The sequence below is a fragment of the Engystomops pustulosus genome, chromosome 7, assembly GCF_040894005.1.
Source record: "Engystomops pustulosus chromosome 7, aEngPut4.maternal, whole genome shotgun sequence".
Taxonomy (NCBI): Eukaryota; Metazoa; Chordata; class Amphibia; order Anura; family Leptodactylidae; genus Engystomops; species Engystomops pustulosus.
In genome coordinates, this window is record NC_092417.1 from 157,196,810 (window position 1) to 157,212,183 (window position 15,374).

The 15,374-nt window shown below is 43.8% G+C and overlaps 2 protein-coding genes across 2 annotated transcripts in view; one reads left to right on the forward strand and one right to left on the reverse strand.

Annotated features, from left to right (window-relative positions):
• Positions 1 to 238: 238 nt before the first annotated feature.
• MRPL21 (mitochondrial ribosomal protein L21) lies at positions 239 to 9,193 on the reverse strand. Its single transcript, XM_072118533.1, has 7 exons — positions 9,046 to 9,193; positions 5,539 to 5,599; positions 5,259 to 5,344; positions 3,758 to 3,921; positions 2,701 to 2,753; positions 744 to 847; positions 239 to 362 (listed from the first exon to the last, which is right to left on the reverse strand). The coding sequence occupies exons 1-7, from the start codon at positions 9,098 to 9,100 to the stop codon at positions 298 to 300; spliced, it is 588 nt and encodes a 195-aa protein (XP_071974634.1). The 5' UTR covers positions 9,101 to 9,193; the 3' UTR covers positions 239 to 297.
• IGHMBP2 (immunoglobulin mu DNA binding protein 2) overlaps positions 9,154 to 15,374 on the forward strand; it is a 33,168-nt gene continuing 26,947 nt past the window's right edge. Inside the window, exons 1-5 of the mRNA XM_072118532.1 lie at positions 9,154 to 9,368; positions 10,441 to 10,610; positions 11,263 to 11,455; positions 12,360 to 12,457; positions 14,333 to 14,496. Of these exons, the coding sequence (XP_071974633.1) occupies positions 9,298 to 9,368; positions 10,441 to 10,610; positions 11,263 to 11,455; positions 12,360 to 12,457; positions 14,333 to 14,496 (696 nt within the window). The 5' untranslated portion in view covers positions 9,154 to 9,297. The remainder of the gene's footprint in view (positions 9,369 to 10,440; positions 10,611 to 11,262; positions 11,456 to 12,359; positions 12,458 to 14,332; positions 14,497 to 15,374) is intronic.

Below are 15,374 nucleotides of genomic sequence, written 5' to 3' on the forward strand. Positions count from 1 at the left end.
CATGTCATGTCAAGAGAGATATGTCTAATGTAACAGATTTATTGATAAAAAGGGTTTGGCCACTCTAAAATCTAAAAAAAATCTAAGATCTAAAAATTCTCTCTTTTATTTATTCATAATTTGGTATTAGTGCCCCAATATAGATCCCCTTTTTCATTTTTCCTTTAACTAGCCAATGACTTTCTGTATCAGGAAGAGTTATATAAAATCAAATTTAGAACAAAAAACAACCAAAATCTTGTATTCTTCATAGTTTAATAACAGGAATGAAAGTAAAAAACAAAAAATTATACAACATCACGATAAAGCAGGAGCGATTTCAATGGTATTAATCCTCAGGATGGTCTGGGGGAAGATGGTTACTGAAAGACAAAAAAGAAGCAAGAATTAGGCTAAAAAACAACAACAAAAAAACTTAATGTTTACTTCTCTAATCCAAGATATCAGACGTGGTCATTTGGTCTGTACAAATATAGGGATTTTGTTGTCATTGGGAAAGATTATACAATTTTTAAAGGGATCGCCCTATGTAAGTTTATGGGATTGTGGGTACTCACTGCCCCCAATACCCCCTAACAGCAAGGTCAGAGCGGCCAATACTCCGAACAAACAGCCTACCCAAGGATTCACAGTACAAATGTCAGACCTCCTAGATGCCGTGTTTATTATAGGCCAAGACATCAGGAGGGTTAACACTTCAGCTTATCCCCCTCCCCTTCCTGTAACACTCAAACAGAACCTACTTTTCTTCTTCTGGTATCGATGTCGCCTCCAGAACTTCATGTTAATCTTTGGGTAGGATTCGGTTTTTTCAATCACAGTCGCTTCGACTCGCACCAAGTCTTTCCTGTAGACGATTTACCGACAGACAAACTTAGCAAATCTATTACACAAGGTAAAAACAAAGATATACAGGCGGTCCCCGGGTTATGTACTAGATGGGTTCCATTGGTTTGTTCTTAAGTTGAATTTGTATGCAAGTCGAAACTCTATATGTTATAATTGTAGATCCAGACAACATTTTTTTTGCCCCGGTGACAACTGGAGTTCAAAATTTTTAGCTGTAATGGGACCAAGGATTATCAATAAAGCTTCATTACAGACACCTTACAGCTGATCATTGCAGTCTGGGACTATAGTAACATGCAGAGAGCTTCACCAGAGGTCATAGTGGGCAGAGGGGTCCGTCTGTAACTAGGGTCGTCTGTAAGTTGGGTGTCCTTAAGTAGGGGATTACTTGTAGATAATCCATGATGCTGTGAGTAAGAGACAATGGAGCCAGGTGCTCACGACGTGTTGAGACCAACTGAGCCAGGGCCCGGTCAGTCCGGTAAATCCATCCAATTGGCCGTTAATGAAAATTAGGTAAAAACAAAAATAAAAACCACAGCTGCACATTGTCGGGGATATTTTTCTATGGCCAAAGGGAGCTTTATAGTATGCGAGGGCTACGAATGGGGCCTTATGTGGTGGTAGAGCTGGGGGATTGATCAAATTAATTTAATTTAGTCCAATTTTTATTATAATAGCAAAATCAAAAAGCAGTGGAGCCAACATCGAAGCTGGGAGAACTTTCCTTAGCGTAAAGGGTTTTCTCATAAAAACAGAAAATCACCAATAATATGTAGCAGAGGATGAGCAATAAAACCCCCACAGCATTAACCTGCCCCACCCGTGCCTTCCCCAGGACCAAAAGTGCCGGGGGTCATGGTATGCACATCAATCAGTGGGGGCCTCCTCCGACTGTGGGACAACACAGGAAGTGAAGTCGCCTGGAAAACGGAAGTGACATCCCGTGATCCAAAGAGGCCACTCATTGGACAAAGCAGGTCACATGACCTCCCAAGGCCAGGAGCCGGTGTTCTATTCTTTGCCAAAGACAAGCAGAAAAAGAAAATCCCAGAAATGTAAATTTTTGTTTGAAAACAAAAAAATTTAAATAAAGTTTTTTATTTTAGGCAAAATTACGAGCCCGCGCAGGTAGGGAACAAAATGTTCTTGTGAAATCTCACCCGTTTACCAATTTAAAAAATCTCCCCCAAAAATCAGGCAAAAATGTGGAAATTTGCATGAGATGAGTCAAGTTTAGTGGTTTTAGGCAGAGAGTCATTTCAGTATCCCCTACCTTTTGTTGTCATGTACTTAGATGCAGGTTTTTTTGTGTCACATTAATGATATTTCACCTTACAGTTCACATGTGGCTTATGCTTTTGTGCGCTACAGAACCAGACATATAGCGGCACCTAAAGACATCATTGGAAATGTAAGCAGCAGCAAAGGATCAAGTTAGCACCTATATTTTACTGCCTATTTGTCCAGTTCTGTTGCTCACAGAAGCATAAGCTTGTGAACAGAAAGAAGAAAATCCTATCTTTACTATGGCACCAGCAGCATGTTTCTATGTGCTACAGAACAGAAGATAGAGGCTTTTGAAGTGACACTACACCTGCAACCTCTAAAATTGACTCGTCTCATGTGAAAATTCAGTTAGAAGAGTCATATTTTTTTATAGACCAGCAGTTTGGTTGGGTATAACCCGGTGACAAGTTCCCTTTAAGGTGGGCACACTAGGGGTGGGGTAAAAACTAAGGACATGAAATTTGGATGGCATGAAAGGTAACTTTATTAGTTCATCAAGAAACCAAAAAAACAGAAGGAATACGATAAAAATATCTTCTATGGGGCATAAAAACTACTCACCCGAGAAGAGGTCGTCCGACTAATGTAAAATTATCGCTGCCGAGAAGCAAAACCTAAAAAAGCAGCAGAAATAAAGAAACGTCAAAAGAAAATGACAGCTAAATACAGAGCGATATAAACTAACGAGATCATTATCCAAATCTCCCGGAAAACGAGGAAATCCATGAATAGTAAAAACGCTATTAGTGCAGCATTTAAAGAGCCAATACAGGAGGCGCCAAAGACGCAGCGAGAGATTGTGGAAATAATAACCTTAATAAACTGGATTTATAACCCAGAGATTGGGAAGGGTGTGGGGAGGAGCCGCTTCTGCTAAAACATACAGGGGGAGGGGGATGGGGGGCACACTGCGCCTCATTTATAAGACTGTTCCATATTTGACAGAAAAGTTGGCAAAACCCTAACAGTCTACTATGTCACATGTACAGGCGAAGAGTAACACTTGTGTAGCACAAGTCAATATCGTGTCCTATCTGCAGGCAGCATGTTATAGAGCAGGAGGAGCTGGGAAGATTGTACATAGTATCCTATCTGAAGGCAGCATGTTATGGAGCAGGAGGAGCTGGGCAGATTGTACATAGTGTCCTATCTGCAGGCAGCATGTTATAGAGCAGGAGGAGCTGAGAATATGGTACATAGTGTCCTATCTGCAGGCAGCATGTTATGGAGCAGGAAGAGCTGAGCAGATTTTATATAGTGTCCTATCTGCAGGCAGCATGTTATGGAGCAGGAGGAGCTGAGCTGATTGTACATAGTGTCCTATCTGCAGACAGCATGTTATGGAGCAGGAGGAGCTGGGCAGATTGTACATAGTGTCCTATCTGCAGGCAGCATGTTATAGAGCAGGAGGAGCTGAGAATATGGTACATAGTGTCCTATCTGCAGGCAGCATGTTATGGAGCAGGAAGAGCTGAGCAGATTTTATATAGTGTCCTATCTGCAGGCAGCATGTTAAGGAGCAGGAGGAGCTGAGCAGATTGTACATACGTTTTTTTCTATTTTTACAGTCAAATATCTTTTCTCTGTAACCCCGCACACAAGCTCTGCTATAACGGACCTTCTCCAGCCGGATCCTGTCTCCACACTCCGCGTCCACAATCCCGTTAATCAGAACAAGGTCTTCGTTAGTTACTTTCCATTGTTTACTTGCAAAGTGGACGACAGCGAAGAGCCGCCCGTGCTGTCCCGCAGCGATGAGGCTGTTTACTTTCTGGACCAGCTCTACGGGGAACGACAACAAGGGGATAAAAAAAATAATATAGATCAGAAACAACAAATATTAATTAGCGGCAGAAACATCGGCCACGAGTGACAAACGCTAGTCATACGAGCAGCGGAGACCCTGGCGGAGCCGCAGCCTGACGCCATCTGTGTATTCGTGTGGTCAGTATATATTATGTCACCGCTCTGTATAAATATTACACTACACAAGGCAGAAGCCCCGGCCGGGTATCCAGGACACAAACACCACGTCCTCCGCTCTGTAACTATGTGACTGTCTTGTTGCAGCTGGACACAAATCTACCCGCGAGTCTTCATAGCCAAGACATGGTTATTACACAGCAGGATGGAGCAGTATGACCAGAGGCTTGGATCTATCATGCTGTATCCAGCCTTACTCATAGATCCAGACACCGTGACTGTGGTAATCCTATAATATTTATGATCCATGGCCTCCTTCCTTCTAAAATCAACTTTTAAAATTATACTAATGAGCAAGAAGGGCTCTGGGGATGTTACCAGAGCTCCTCTGTGCTCTAGCTTCACATGCTGCTTACACTGTCTCCCACAGCTCATTCTGCACTCTAATCCTCACTCTGACTGATGTAATCTCAGTGCAGCAAAGGAAGTTCCAGCACACAGGAGGGGGGTGGTGTTGGGTCCTGCACAGTGTAACAGCCTGTGAAGCTACAATACGGAGGGGCTCTGGTAAAACCCCAAAGAGTTGCATATTTGTAAAGGAAGGAGGCCATGGATAACAAATATTAGAAGATTTGAAATCATATAGAAGTTATGACAATGGCCTACTTCAAACACCTAGAACTTCTACATTATGGCACAGAGAGACACAGTTCTAGTGTCATTTTCAAGAAAAGTCTACCACCAAAATCCAGCATGATAAACCAGGGCACTTCTCCTTTCCACTAGGTGAGGTTACAGAAGGCAGAGGGAGGGGGAAGCGCTGAGAGAGCAGGGGGAAGGGTGAGACAGTGTAGCAGCCTGTGAAGCTGCTGCACAGATGGGCTCTGGAAACCCAACCCAGAGTCATTTTGGCTCATTAGCATAATTGTAAAAATTGAAATTAGTAGGAAGGGGGCCACTGATAACAAATATAAGAAGATTACCACACTTACGGTGCCTGGATCTATGAGTAATGTCCCTGGTTTATCAGGATGGGTTTTGATGGGAGATTTCCTTTAATAAATCTGTATATAATAAATCTTTGCTGGAAATGTCTGTAGTTTATGGATAAGATGTGTTCAAATCTGATAAACTTTGCTGCCTATGTATTTCCAATGCCAATTTCCTATAAAAACAAAAAAATAAAAGCTTCTCACCTTTGTGTTCCTCCGTTTCTACAATGGGATCCGGAAGCTTGATCTCGGGCCAAGGTGGTTCGGATAAAGACGTCTTCGGGACGTAGCTGAGACCAGAGGATAACGTTACATTAGTGAGGGCGTAAAAGAATTAAAAAAAAAAAAAAACGCTTCTCAAAAAGTGACACATTTTTGGAAAAAAGTAAAAAGTGTAATTTTGCTATCCCTGGTGGATATATGTGATATTACCGTTATAGTGCGCATAACCCTGGATCATTCTACTAGCAGAAACACCACTTACCTGGGCTGCAGAGAAGAACTCTGTGAACTCAGACATCGGGGGAGCGGCCGCAGCAACGAAACTGGAATGAAAAAAAATTCTTACTTAAAAGCAAGTTTAAATAGAGCCGTCTGCTTCTGGCACTGTCTGCGTGAAGTCGCTACGCAGGTCCTACTGCGATCAGTGCATGGACCGGTCTATAAAAGCTCATGTCCAAGAAAAACTCCTTTAAAGGGAACCCGTCATAAGGAATGTCATTTTTAGCTGGTGACAGTTTCCAAAAAAAAAAAACGATTTTAAAAATGCCTTTGTCAGCATTCAGAATCATTTCAGTACTTTACAATAGTTTATTTCACATTACCTGGATCCCTTCCAGCAGCATGTGGTGAGTCCCGGGGGGGGAAGGTGCAGCTGAAGATGATGAGTGCTCCCCCAACCCCCCATTGTAGGCTTTAGTGGCATAATATTGGACATGTCTTATACCGCCCAGTTCAGTCACTGTGTGGCGAGACATTGTGTGTTCACAGCACCAAGATTGGGTGACATAGTGTCCTACATGCAGCTGTACAACGGGCCCCCATACGGTTGTGTGTACGGTGCCTTAGCTGTAGTATATGCCAGATGTCAATTCTGCTGCTCTGGAACCAAGATCAGTGAATATCCTGAGGCACCTAAAAACACAATCCCGATGAAGGGGAGATTCTCCCCTTTAAAGTACGGAAACGCAGCGGTCAAAGATATGCAGTAGCACATACACCCATCTTCCTTGCTGCCTGGTGGATGCAGGGTCCTAGCACTAGTTTGGCCGGTGGACCTGGATATAGCTGCTACGGATGTCAATGTGCCGGATTGGCTGTTCAAGTACCAATTCAGCAATATGTCCGCTCATCTATACTAGTAAGCTTTGTGTTTGCCAAGACTCTTTCTTAAAGGAATCTACCATCAAAATCCATCATGATAAACCAGGGACATTACTCATAGATCCAGGCACCGCGACTGTGGTAATCTTCTTATATGTGTTATCCATATCAACTTCCTTCCAATATCAACTTTTTAATTATGCTAATGAGCCAAAATTACTCTGGGGTGGGTTTCCAGAGCCCCTCTGTGCTGTATTTTCAAAGGCTGCTACACTTTCTCACCCTTCCACCTACTCTATCAGAACTTGCCCCTCCCTGTGCCTGCTGTAACCTCACACAGTGAAAAAGTGCACAGTGTAACAGCCTCTGAATCTACAGAGGGACTCGGGGAAAAAGCCTAGCAATCCTTCAGGTGCTTCAGCATAATTTTAAAAGTTGATTTTAGTAGGAAGGAGGCAATGGATGAGAAATATAAGAAGATTACCACAGTCACGATCTATGAGTAAGTGTCCCTGGTTTTTCATGATTGATTTTGGTGTTAGATTTTCTTTAAAATGACACTAGAACTGTGTTTATCTGTGCCATGATTTATAAGTTATAGGCGTTCGAAGTTGTCCATTGTCATACATGTGCTATATGGAGCAGGTGTGTGTGTAAAAAGTCTTCTACCTCACCCGAAGTGCTTTGTTCACATCAACACTGGTCCTTATTTCTCTGTAACATTGTATACATGAGACTCCTACAGCATCTGGCTCGGTGCGTACCGATAGGCCCCACCCACTGGCTCGGTGCGTACCCATAGGCCCCACCCACTGGCTCGGTGCGTACCCATAGGCCCCACCCACTGGCTCGGTGCGTACCCATAGGCCCCACCCACTGGCTCGGAGGGTAAAAAGCACTGACACATTATGAAAGTTAGATCCCTTTTAGTATGGGAATGTTACTAGTTATGCCGTTTCCTATTATATCATTGGTTCTTTTTTCTGTCTTTTTTTTCTTGTTTATTATGTAAAATTCCATCCGGATTCCGTCCCGATGTTCTCATCCCCGGCATAAGATAAGGAGCGTTTGCTGTGTTCTGGCTTCTTATCTGTGGTTATTCTTAGACTGAGAAAGACCCGAATAAAGTCATCCAGATCCCAGCAACTATTTCCATATGGAGTCATCCATCAAAATTATCAAACTCCAGCAGAACAGGAGATACAACTGCCGCAGCAGCGTCTTACTGGTTAACAATAGGCGACCGGGTGCTGGGTGCTACTACAGGATAATTCCTCCATTATAAGGGGTTGACCCCTGTAGGGGATTTATGACACATCCCTCTACAACATTTCACATATAAGACTCTCAATTCTAATGTCCCTCAGTTATTCCTCAGGGAAATAAATTAAAACCCCCCAGGCAAGTGGGTGCTACTGGCCCCAACCAATCAGAACTGACATAATCAGACTGCATGGGGTCACCTCTCTTGTATAAGTAGAACTACATCTTTCATATCTTCTGTTATTCCTCCTGGAAGTGTATTAAGAAAAGGTGTTACCGTCCTTGTACAATTACAGCTTAGGGTATCAGATTGATTTGGGGTGACATCACTTATGTAGGTGGAATGTAACCCTTCACATTCCCTCTGTTATTCCTCCTGGAACTCTATAGAAAAAAATCTGAACATCTGGATGTTGCAATTCCTGTCCTTAGGGAGCGGATATCATTATATGCGTGGGGCATAAGAGGAATTAAAAATGTTTATTTCTTCTGTTATTCATCCTGGAAAATGTATTTAAAAATAATTAGCTGTAATTAGTGTCCAATTACAGCTGACAGCGATAGACTGTATGGTGGCCGTATATATGTTTTGTATAAGTGGAATTTAATAAATTCCCCTTTTATTCCTCACGGAAATGTAAAAAATTCCTGACAGCTGTATTTTGCCATCCCTGTCCATTTGGAGCTGATATCATCAGACAATGTGGAGTTAACGTCTCTTGTATAAGAGGAATTAAAATTTTCATTTCTTCTGTTATTCCTCCTGGAAATGTATTAGAAAACTAACAATTGGCTGTTACTGTTGTTCTCCAGTCAGTGTTGACATCATCAGGAAGTATGATGGGGTGAATACTTGTGTAAGTGGAATGTAATACTTCAATTCCTCTGCTATTCCTCCTGGTAAATGCTATAGGGAACTAACCATTGGGTGTTACAGTCACAGTAGACATGATCAGACCGTATGGGGAGACAGCACTGAAGTATGGGGCTGTTAATTCTCCATTTCATTTGTTATTCTTCCTGGAAATGTATCAGGACAGTGACCATTGTGTGTTACCGTACTGTCATCTCTAATTGGACTGTACAGTGTGATATCTTGTAGAAGGAGGATTGAAAAATGTTATATAAAATATTTCCAGGAGGAATAATAGAGGGACAGTGCAATAGTTATGTGCAAAGGAACACGATTCTAGCAAATGTAAAGGTTTCCCTGAATCCCGAGTGACAAATGTGACTGATTATACATCAGAGGGATCCTCAGAGCATGCTGGGAGTTGTAGTCTGAGACCACATGACTGTTTAGTAGAGGTACATGTCCCTGCAATGATCTGACCTCCCTTGCAGCACCCTGTCACCCCGTGTGAATGTCACCCATCTGTCAGTGCAGTCCTGCGCCCCCCGTTACCTGCAGCAGCCCCCCGCACACTCCTCAGCAGCCGCCCGCAGCAGGAGACAGCCATCACGTGTCTCCTTCTGTACAACCTTCACCACCGATTCCGTACACCGCGGCCGCGTGCGCCCCGGAAATACGTCCCCTCGGAAAAAACAATAACATCACTCTTAGTTCCGCCTAAACAGGAAGTGCCGGGGAAAGCGATAACGGTGACACCGGACAGGGACTGACAGCTGAACATATCTGTCCCATTCAATTCATGTCATGGAGGAGTTTGTTAAAACTCAGCTGGAACTTCTCCAAGAGGAAAGAGAGGCCGAAATAGAAGAGACCAGGTACAAAACAATATGGAGGCCATAGTCTGGTCTGCACTGGGTACTGCTTGATTTTACTATGGACTGGTAAAATCAGCCTTATCAGGACATGGCTCCTTTCAGTAAAAGAAGAATTAGCATATTCTAGTTTGTTAAGATTGGTGTAGTCTGTTGCTAAGGACGTTGTAGTCTGTTGCTACGGCCTATTTAAAGTGGTTTTGTACTAAGTCTTGCAATGGCAATTATTAATATGTATTTGCTGTCTGTGGCCATGGAGATATGCAAATACGTTTTTAATACATTAAGGGCAGCCCCCTTAACATCAAGCACGACTTTCAAGAAGCCTAATGACATGAATAGATACTGATTTGGTTTAATCCCATACATCATGTCATCAGGCTGCTATGTCATTACCCTAATGTCATGATGTATGGGATTAAACCAAACTAGTAGATCTATTCATGTTTTTATCAAGTCATGCTTGATATTAAGGGAGCTGCATTTCAAGGTATCTAAAAGAGGCATTGTTTTCCTTGTCCCACCTTGGAAAACATATTTGCATATTTCCTAGAATACCCTAGTGGAGCATCAATGGCTATAAGGAGGCCTTAATTGGCAAAGCCTCCATAAGGAGAACTCTTACTTCATGACTATGGCGCTCATATATTTCTAAACCAACGTATGCAGTACAGGCGGTCCCCTACTTAAGGACACCCGACTTACAGACAACCCATAGTTACAGACGGACCCCTCTGCCCCCTGTGACCTCTGGTGAAGCTCTCTGGATGCTTTACTATAGTCCCAGACTGCAATGATCAGCTGTATGGTGTCTGTAATGAAGCTTTATTGATAATTCTTGGTCCAATTACACCAAAAATTTTGAAACTCCAATTGTCACTGGGGCAAAAGAAAAAAAATTGTCTAGAACTTCCATTATAAAATATACAGTTTCGACTTACATACAAATTCAACTTAAGAACAAACCTCCAGACCCTATCTTGTATGTAACCCGGGGACTGCCTGTAATAGGACATCTATAAAGGTCCCCCCCCCCAGCCACTTTTTATTACCTATATGTTGTTTTTCCTTCCAGAGCTTGGCAGGAGAGTGTTTCCTTAAAGAAACTGCAGCGGAGAGGCGTCTGCTTACTGAAGCTACAGGTAGCGAACCAAAGAACAGGGCTGTATGGACGCCTCCTGGTAACCTTCACCCCTAGGAAGTATGACGCCGAGGCCGTGCTCCCTACTAACAGCTTTAGCTCAGGTATTGGTCACATCAATTTATCTATTTTTATCACATGAGTCACAAAATAAGTCTACACTGCCATTGTGGGGGCATATGTACGGCCAAAAGTTTGCGGTCGCATGAACGTCCCCATAGACGGCAATTGGGCTCTTTATGATAAAGAAGAGGGTTTTGGTTGTAATTTGGGGCTTGGTCTCTAAAAGCTTCCACATCGTTGCCCAGTGGGATTGGGGAGGGGAAAAAGAGAGCATATTCGCTCTCAGATTTCAAGTATTTGGGCACTGCACCAGCCAGAAGTTCTGGGGGTTCTGGCTACATGAACCAATGAGAAGTGGCCTTCTTGGACCACGTTTACTTGAGGGACATCAATCACTTTGTTGTCTACTTGCTTGATCAGACCACTCATTGGCCGAAGCAGGTCCCATGACCCTTCAGGACTTCTGGCTATTTAATGGATATACTGGAGTGACAATGGACCCAGGGGCTGGACAGTGTTGGGCACATGATTGTGTTTGGTCTGTGAGAAAAGGACCAGTCCCTGGCCAGATTTCACACCAAGTACAGTGTAGAGGAGTGCGCCGTACATCATAGTGATATATGGTACAGGGAGTTCCTTCTTCTCCGGGAAACCCCTTTAACTAGGCCATTCACTCTCTGTTGTTGCTTGCAGGTGACATTGTTGGACTTTATGACTCCAGTTCCCCGAAAGAAGCCATCGCTACAGGGATTGTGTCCGGCATCACCCAGAAGATTATTAATGTGGCTTTCGATGAAGCTCATAGCGATGCGTTAAACCTGGGCAGTGAGGCCACCTACCGGCTTCTGAAACTGGCTAATGATGTCACATATAAAAGGATCAAAAAGTAAGACAATGGTGACCGCTGTAGCTTTTTCATTTTGATGAATGGGAGCTGAGCTGCAGTAACGCAACACAACCAGACAGTTTAGGTTTATGGGCCTCTTCTAAAGAGAGTTGCCAATTTACATTTCTAGAAGGAATAACAGAGGCATGACACAATATAGTTTAGAATAAATTACAATAAGGGATGTGTGTATAGGCCAAAAAATACATGACAAATTTTATTTACAAACAATTTTTAAAAAAACGTGCAATAAAAAAAACACCACAAACCATGTAGACGCCGCACCCTATCATTATGTCCACATATAGCCTAACATACACAACAATATGTTGGGGTACACCTCCTATATATAAATAACAATAGTGACACTATAATGCAATTCCACATAAATCTAGGGAAATGCCCATACAAATTAGTGCAAATGTCTCTCAGAAGTCAAAAATACCATCCGAAATACCAACTGGGGGGGTCCGATGGGGTCTGTTGTCTGTTCTGCTCCATTTATCTCTATGGTTCTGATGGAGATTGCCAAGTGCTGCAAATTGTTTCCTCGAAATATCCATTTAATGCTACTGTTTTAGGCTATATTCACACTGCCGTGGCCTGCCGTACCGTAGCACACCGGGAACACGGCAGCGCGCGTGGAGAGGAGGTGAGCACTGCACACCCCCGCCCCTCTGCCGTGAAAATATAGGACATGTCCTATCTTTTCACGGGGTGCGGAGCGGTATGGTACCCTACGTGTGGGGGGGCATATACATGGGCCGTATATACGTCCCCCATACGGCAGTGTGAATGAGGCCTTAAGCTACTGAATTTTTGCAAAAAATCTGTGTGGATACTTCACATGTAACCTGCAATGGATGCAGTTCCCTTATTGTATTTCTGTTTTTTTAATTCACAGAGCTCTGATCACGCTGAGTCAGTACCGCGGTGGACCTGCCAGTGACCTCATAGATGTCCTCTTCTGCGTGTCTCAACCGTGCAGCATCAGGACATCAAGTAAGATTATTTCTTATACAATTCAGAGTCTTATTAGATAAACTAATAGAGTTTGGAGTTTGAGGATAACTACGCATTTTGGTTTATGCACACATATTTCAGAGTACCACAAATACTGAAGTAAAGGAATAACTACAAATCCTTCTCCTTTCCTTGCTCCTCCTGTGCTCTGCACCACACTGCAGCTTCTTCTTCTCTCCTCCCTGTGCCGCTTTGTGTCCTGCGCTGGTTTTATGTGCCGGCATCAGGACACAGAGCAGGAGAGGACATGGTAGCATTGCAGTACAACTGACAAGTACTTACCACTCTTGGGTACTCTCCTGCTCATTGGGCCGCACTGTTGCATGTCCCGTGCTGGTTGTATGCGCCGGTATAAGTACCCAGAGCAGAACTGTGTCCGGAACAGGGAGCAGTGCAGTATAGATAACAAATACTTACCACTCCTAGTTCTTCTCCTGCTTCTTAGGCTGCTCTGCTCGGGGCCCAGACGCAAACACAGAGCGGAGCACCCAGGGAGGACCCCGGAACAGTTTAGGTTTCTTATGTGTACTCTCCACTACCCGGCCTCCTGCACCAGTGAGCGCTACCATAAGTTATGGAAGGGCTCACTGGACTGTGACTGTCAGCCTGGTGCAGACCCCAACTTTTGGCTTGACAGGTCGCATGTGGCCGGTCGGCCTTGGATTGTGCTCCCCTGATCTAGGCTTTTGGTTGACATGAATGTGTGCTGCACTTTATGTACATGCTCAGTAGTAAAGCTCCTCCACTACAGTTCAATGGAATAAGGGACTGGAAAGGAAAACTGCACAGTGGAGTCTGAAGTAGGGCTGTTTTACAGGAACATATGCAACCCGTGTAAAAATACTTGTTCCGCTGGCAGAAGGATCGTACTTGCATTATATTTCTATAAAATGCAGGGACTTCCGTCCTCTGCTCTGTGTGCACACGTTCATGTGAGACTGCCCTTAGGGAAATTTAGGTGTCTGAGTTGGAGTCCGAAGTTAAGCTTATCGACCCCGCCGCCCTGGTAACAATATCATATCAGGTGAGGTCTTAGTCTGGGAACACCACAGATCTGCTTTAGAGGTCGGCCACCGTTTTAGGAGAGACCTGATGATCAAGGTGAATAAAGTATTCATAATGTTTTCCTATTTTTAGATGGCAATTGTATAAACCTCATCCCCTTTTCATTCCTGTGTTGCTAGTGGCAGCAGGACTGTGAAATGTGGATTTATATTTCAGGATTGCAGCTTTTCTAACTACCCGGTGGGTACATCGTTACAATGCTGTGTCTAAGCTCTCTGAATTGCGCACAGCAGTGTGAGGATAAACATCATTGTATTTTGCAAAACATCTGTATATTCCAGGATTGCAGCTTTCACAGTCCTTCTGCTACTAACAACACACACAAAAGTATGGCTACATTTTCATAGATTTCAAGGGACAATATCTAACACTTTTTCATTGGTTAAAACCGCTTACAGATTCCTCTTAGGAAGTTCTGACGTTGTGTTGAATATATTTCTTAAAGGGGATGTCTAGGGATAACAAAAACAGGCTTCCTGAAGGAGCATCACATATGTCCTTGGTATCCATCAACTATTGATCAGTCAATGAAGTTGATCCGCAATACCACGCATAACCTGGGGATAAGTGTGGCGTTGTTTTCAAAGAAAGAAGTCATGTTTTTTTCTAATTTTGGACAAATATAATTTTAGATAACTAGGACAAACCTGGATATATGACTAGAGATATAAATGTGATAGAATTTTATTTAAAGGAGTTTTTCCATAGTCTACCTGCAGGGCGGCCATCAATAGCATTTCCTGGAAAATTTAGCATAGTCTTTACTCTTCTCTTCTTTCTCCTCTTCAGGACCTCTGGAATTTTTCAATCCGAGCCTGGACGAGTCTCAGAAGGAGGCTGTTGTTTTCGCCCTGAGCCAGAGAGAGATCGCTATTATTCACGGGCCCCCTGGTACCGGCAAGACAACCACCGTGGTGGAGATTATCCTGCAAGCTGTGAGGCAGGGGCTGAAGGTGAGAACCGCGCGCCCCGCTCTGTAATGTAATTGTGATGGCCTTCACCTTCGTCAGGACACCCGCCGTGGAGAAATGACAAAAATTTTGTTTGTTCGGAAGCTCAGACGCAGGCGGTGACTCAGTGCGGTAATTGTGTTTTCTCACTAAAGAGCAAGTGACTAAATAGGATATGGGGACAGAGGGCGATTACAAGGTGGTTGTGACCCCCCCCCCCCCCAACAGAGATGATGGGGCTATCGTCTAGCCCTGTCAACCTGATATATTGTGGAGGGGGGGCCTCAAATCAAGCTTGTGGTCGCACAATATATGGTCGTGTGCATGAGGTTGCCCCTTTCCCACGGAGATGGATCTGTAACTGTTGCAGACGGATTCGGCACACAGTCCTGTGCATGAGGCCTCAGTAGCCTTCTCCCAGGATGGTGATGTGAAATCCACTTTGAGGGTTTGACCACATAAACGAAAGTTTACAGGTCACCTATTTTGTACTTGTCCTGGTTAACTTTCCCTGTAGGAGTTTTGTGCCACTTTAGGGACCTCCCCGTGTGATGTTCTGTGTCCATTACAAAATGCATACCCTCCCGAACAGTTACATATTGGGGCTCATTTACTAGGGTCTCCGATCGCACTTAAGTTGGACTGTTCGCCGTTTTCGGGATTTGTACAGCCTTGACAGGTATTTAACAGGGGTTAAACGCGAACGGATTTTGGTGCAGCTGCACTGCTTCCATGCGTCAGGAATCGAGGGGGCGTGCCGTCGGACAATCCAGCTGATTCGGACTGAGCGCTGGATTTAACTTTCAAATTGGGTCGCAAAACAATAGACTTACATGCACCAGGAAGAAGAAGGTGAACTCCGGCGGACCTGAGCGGGGAAG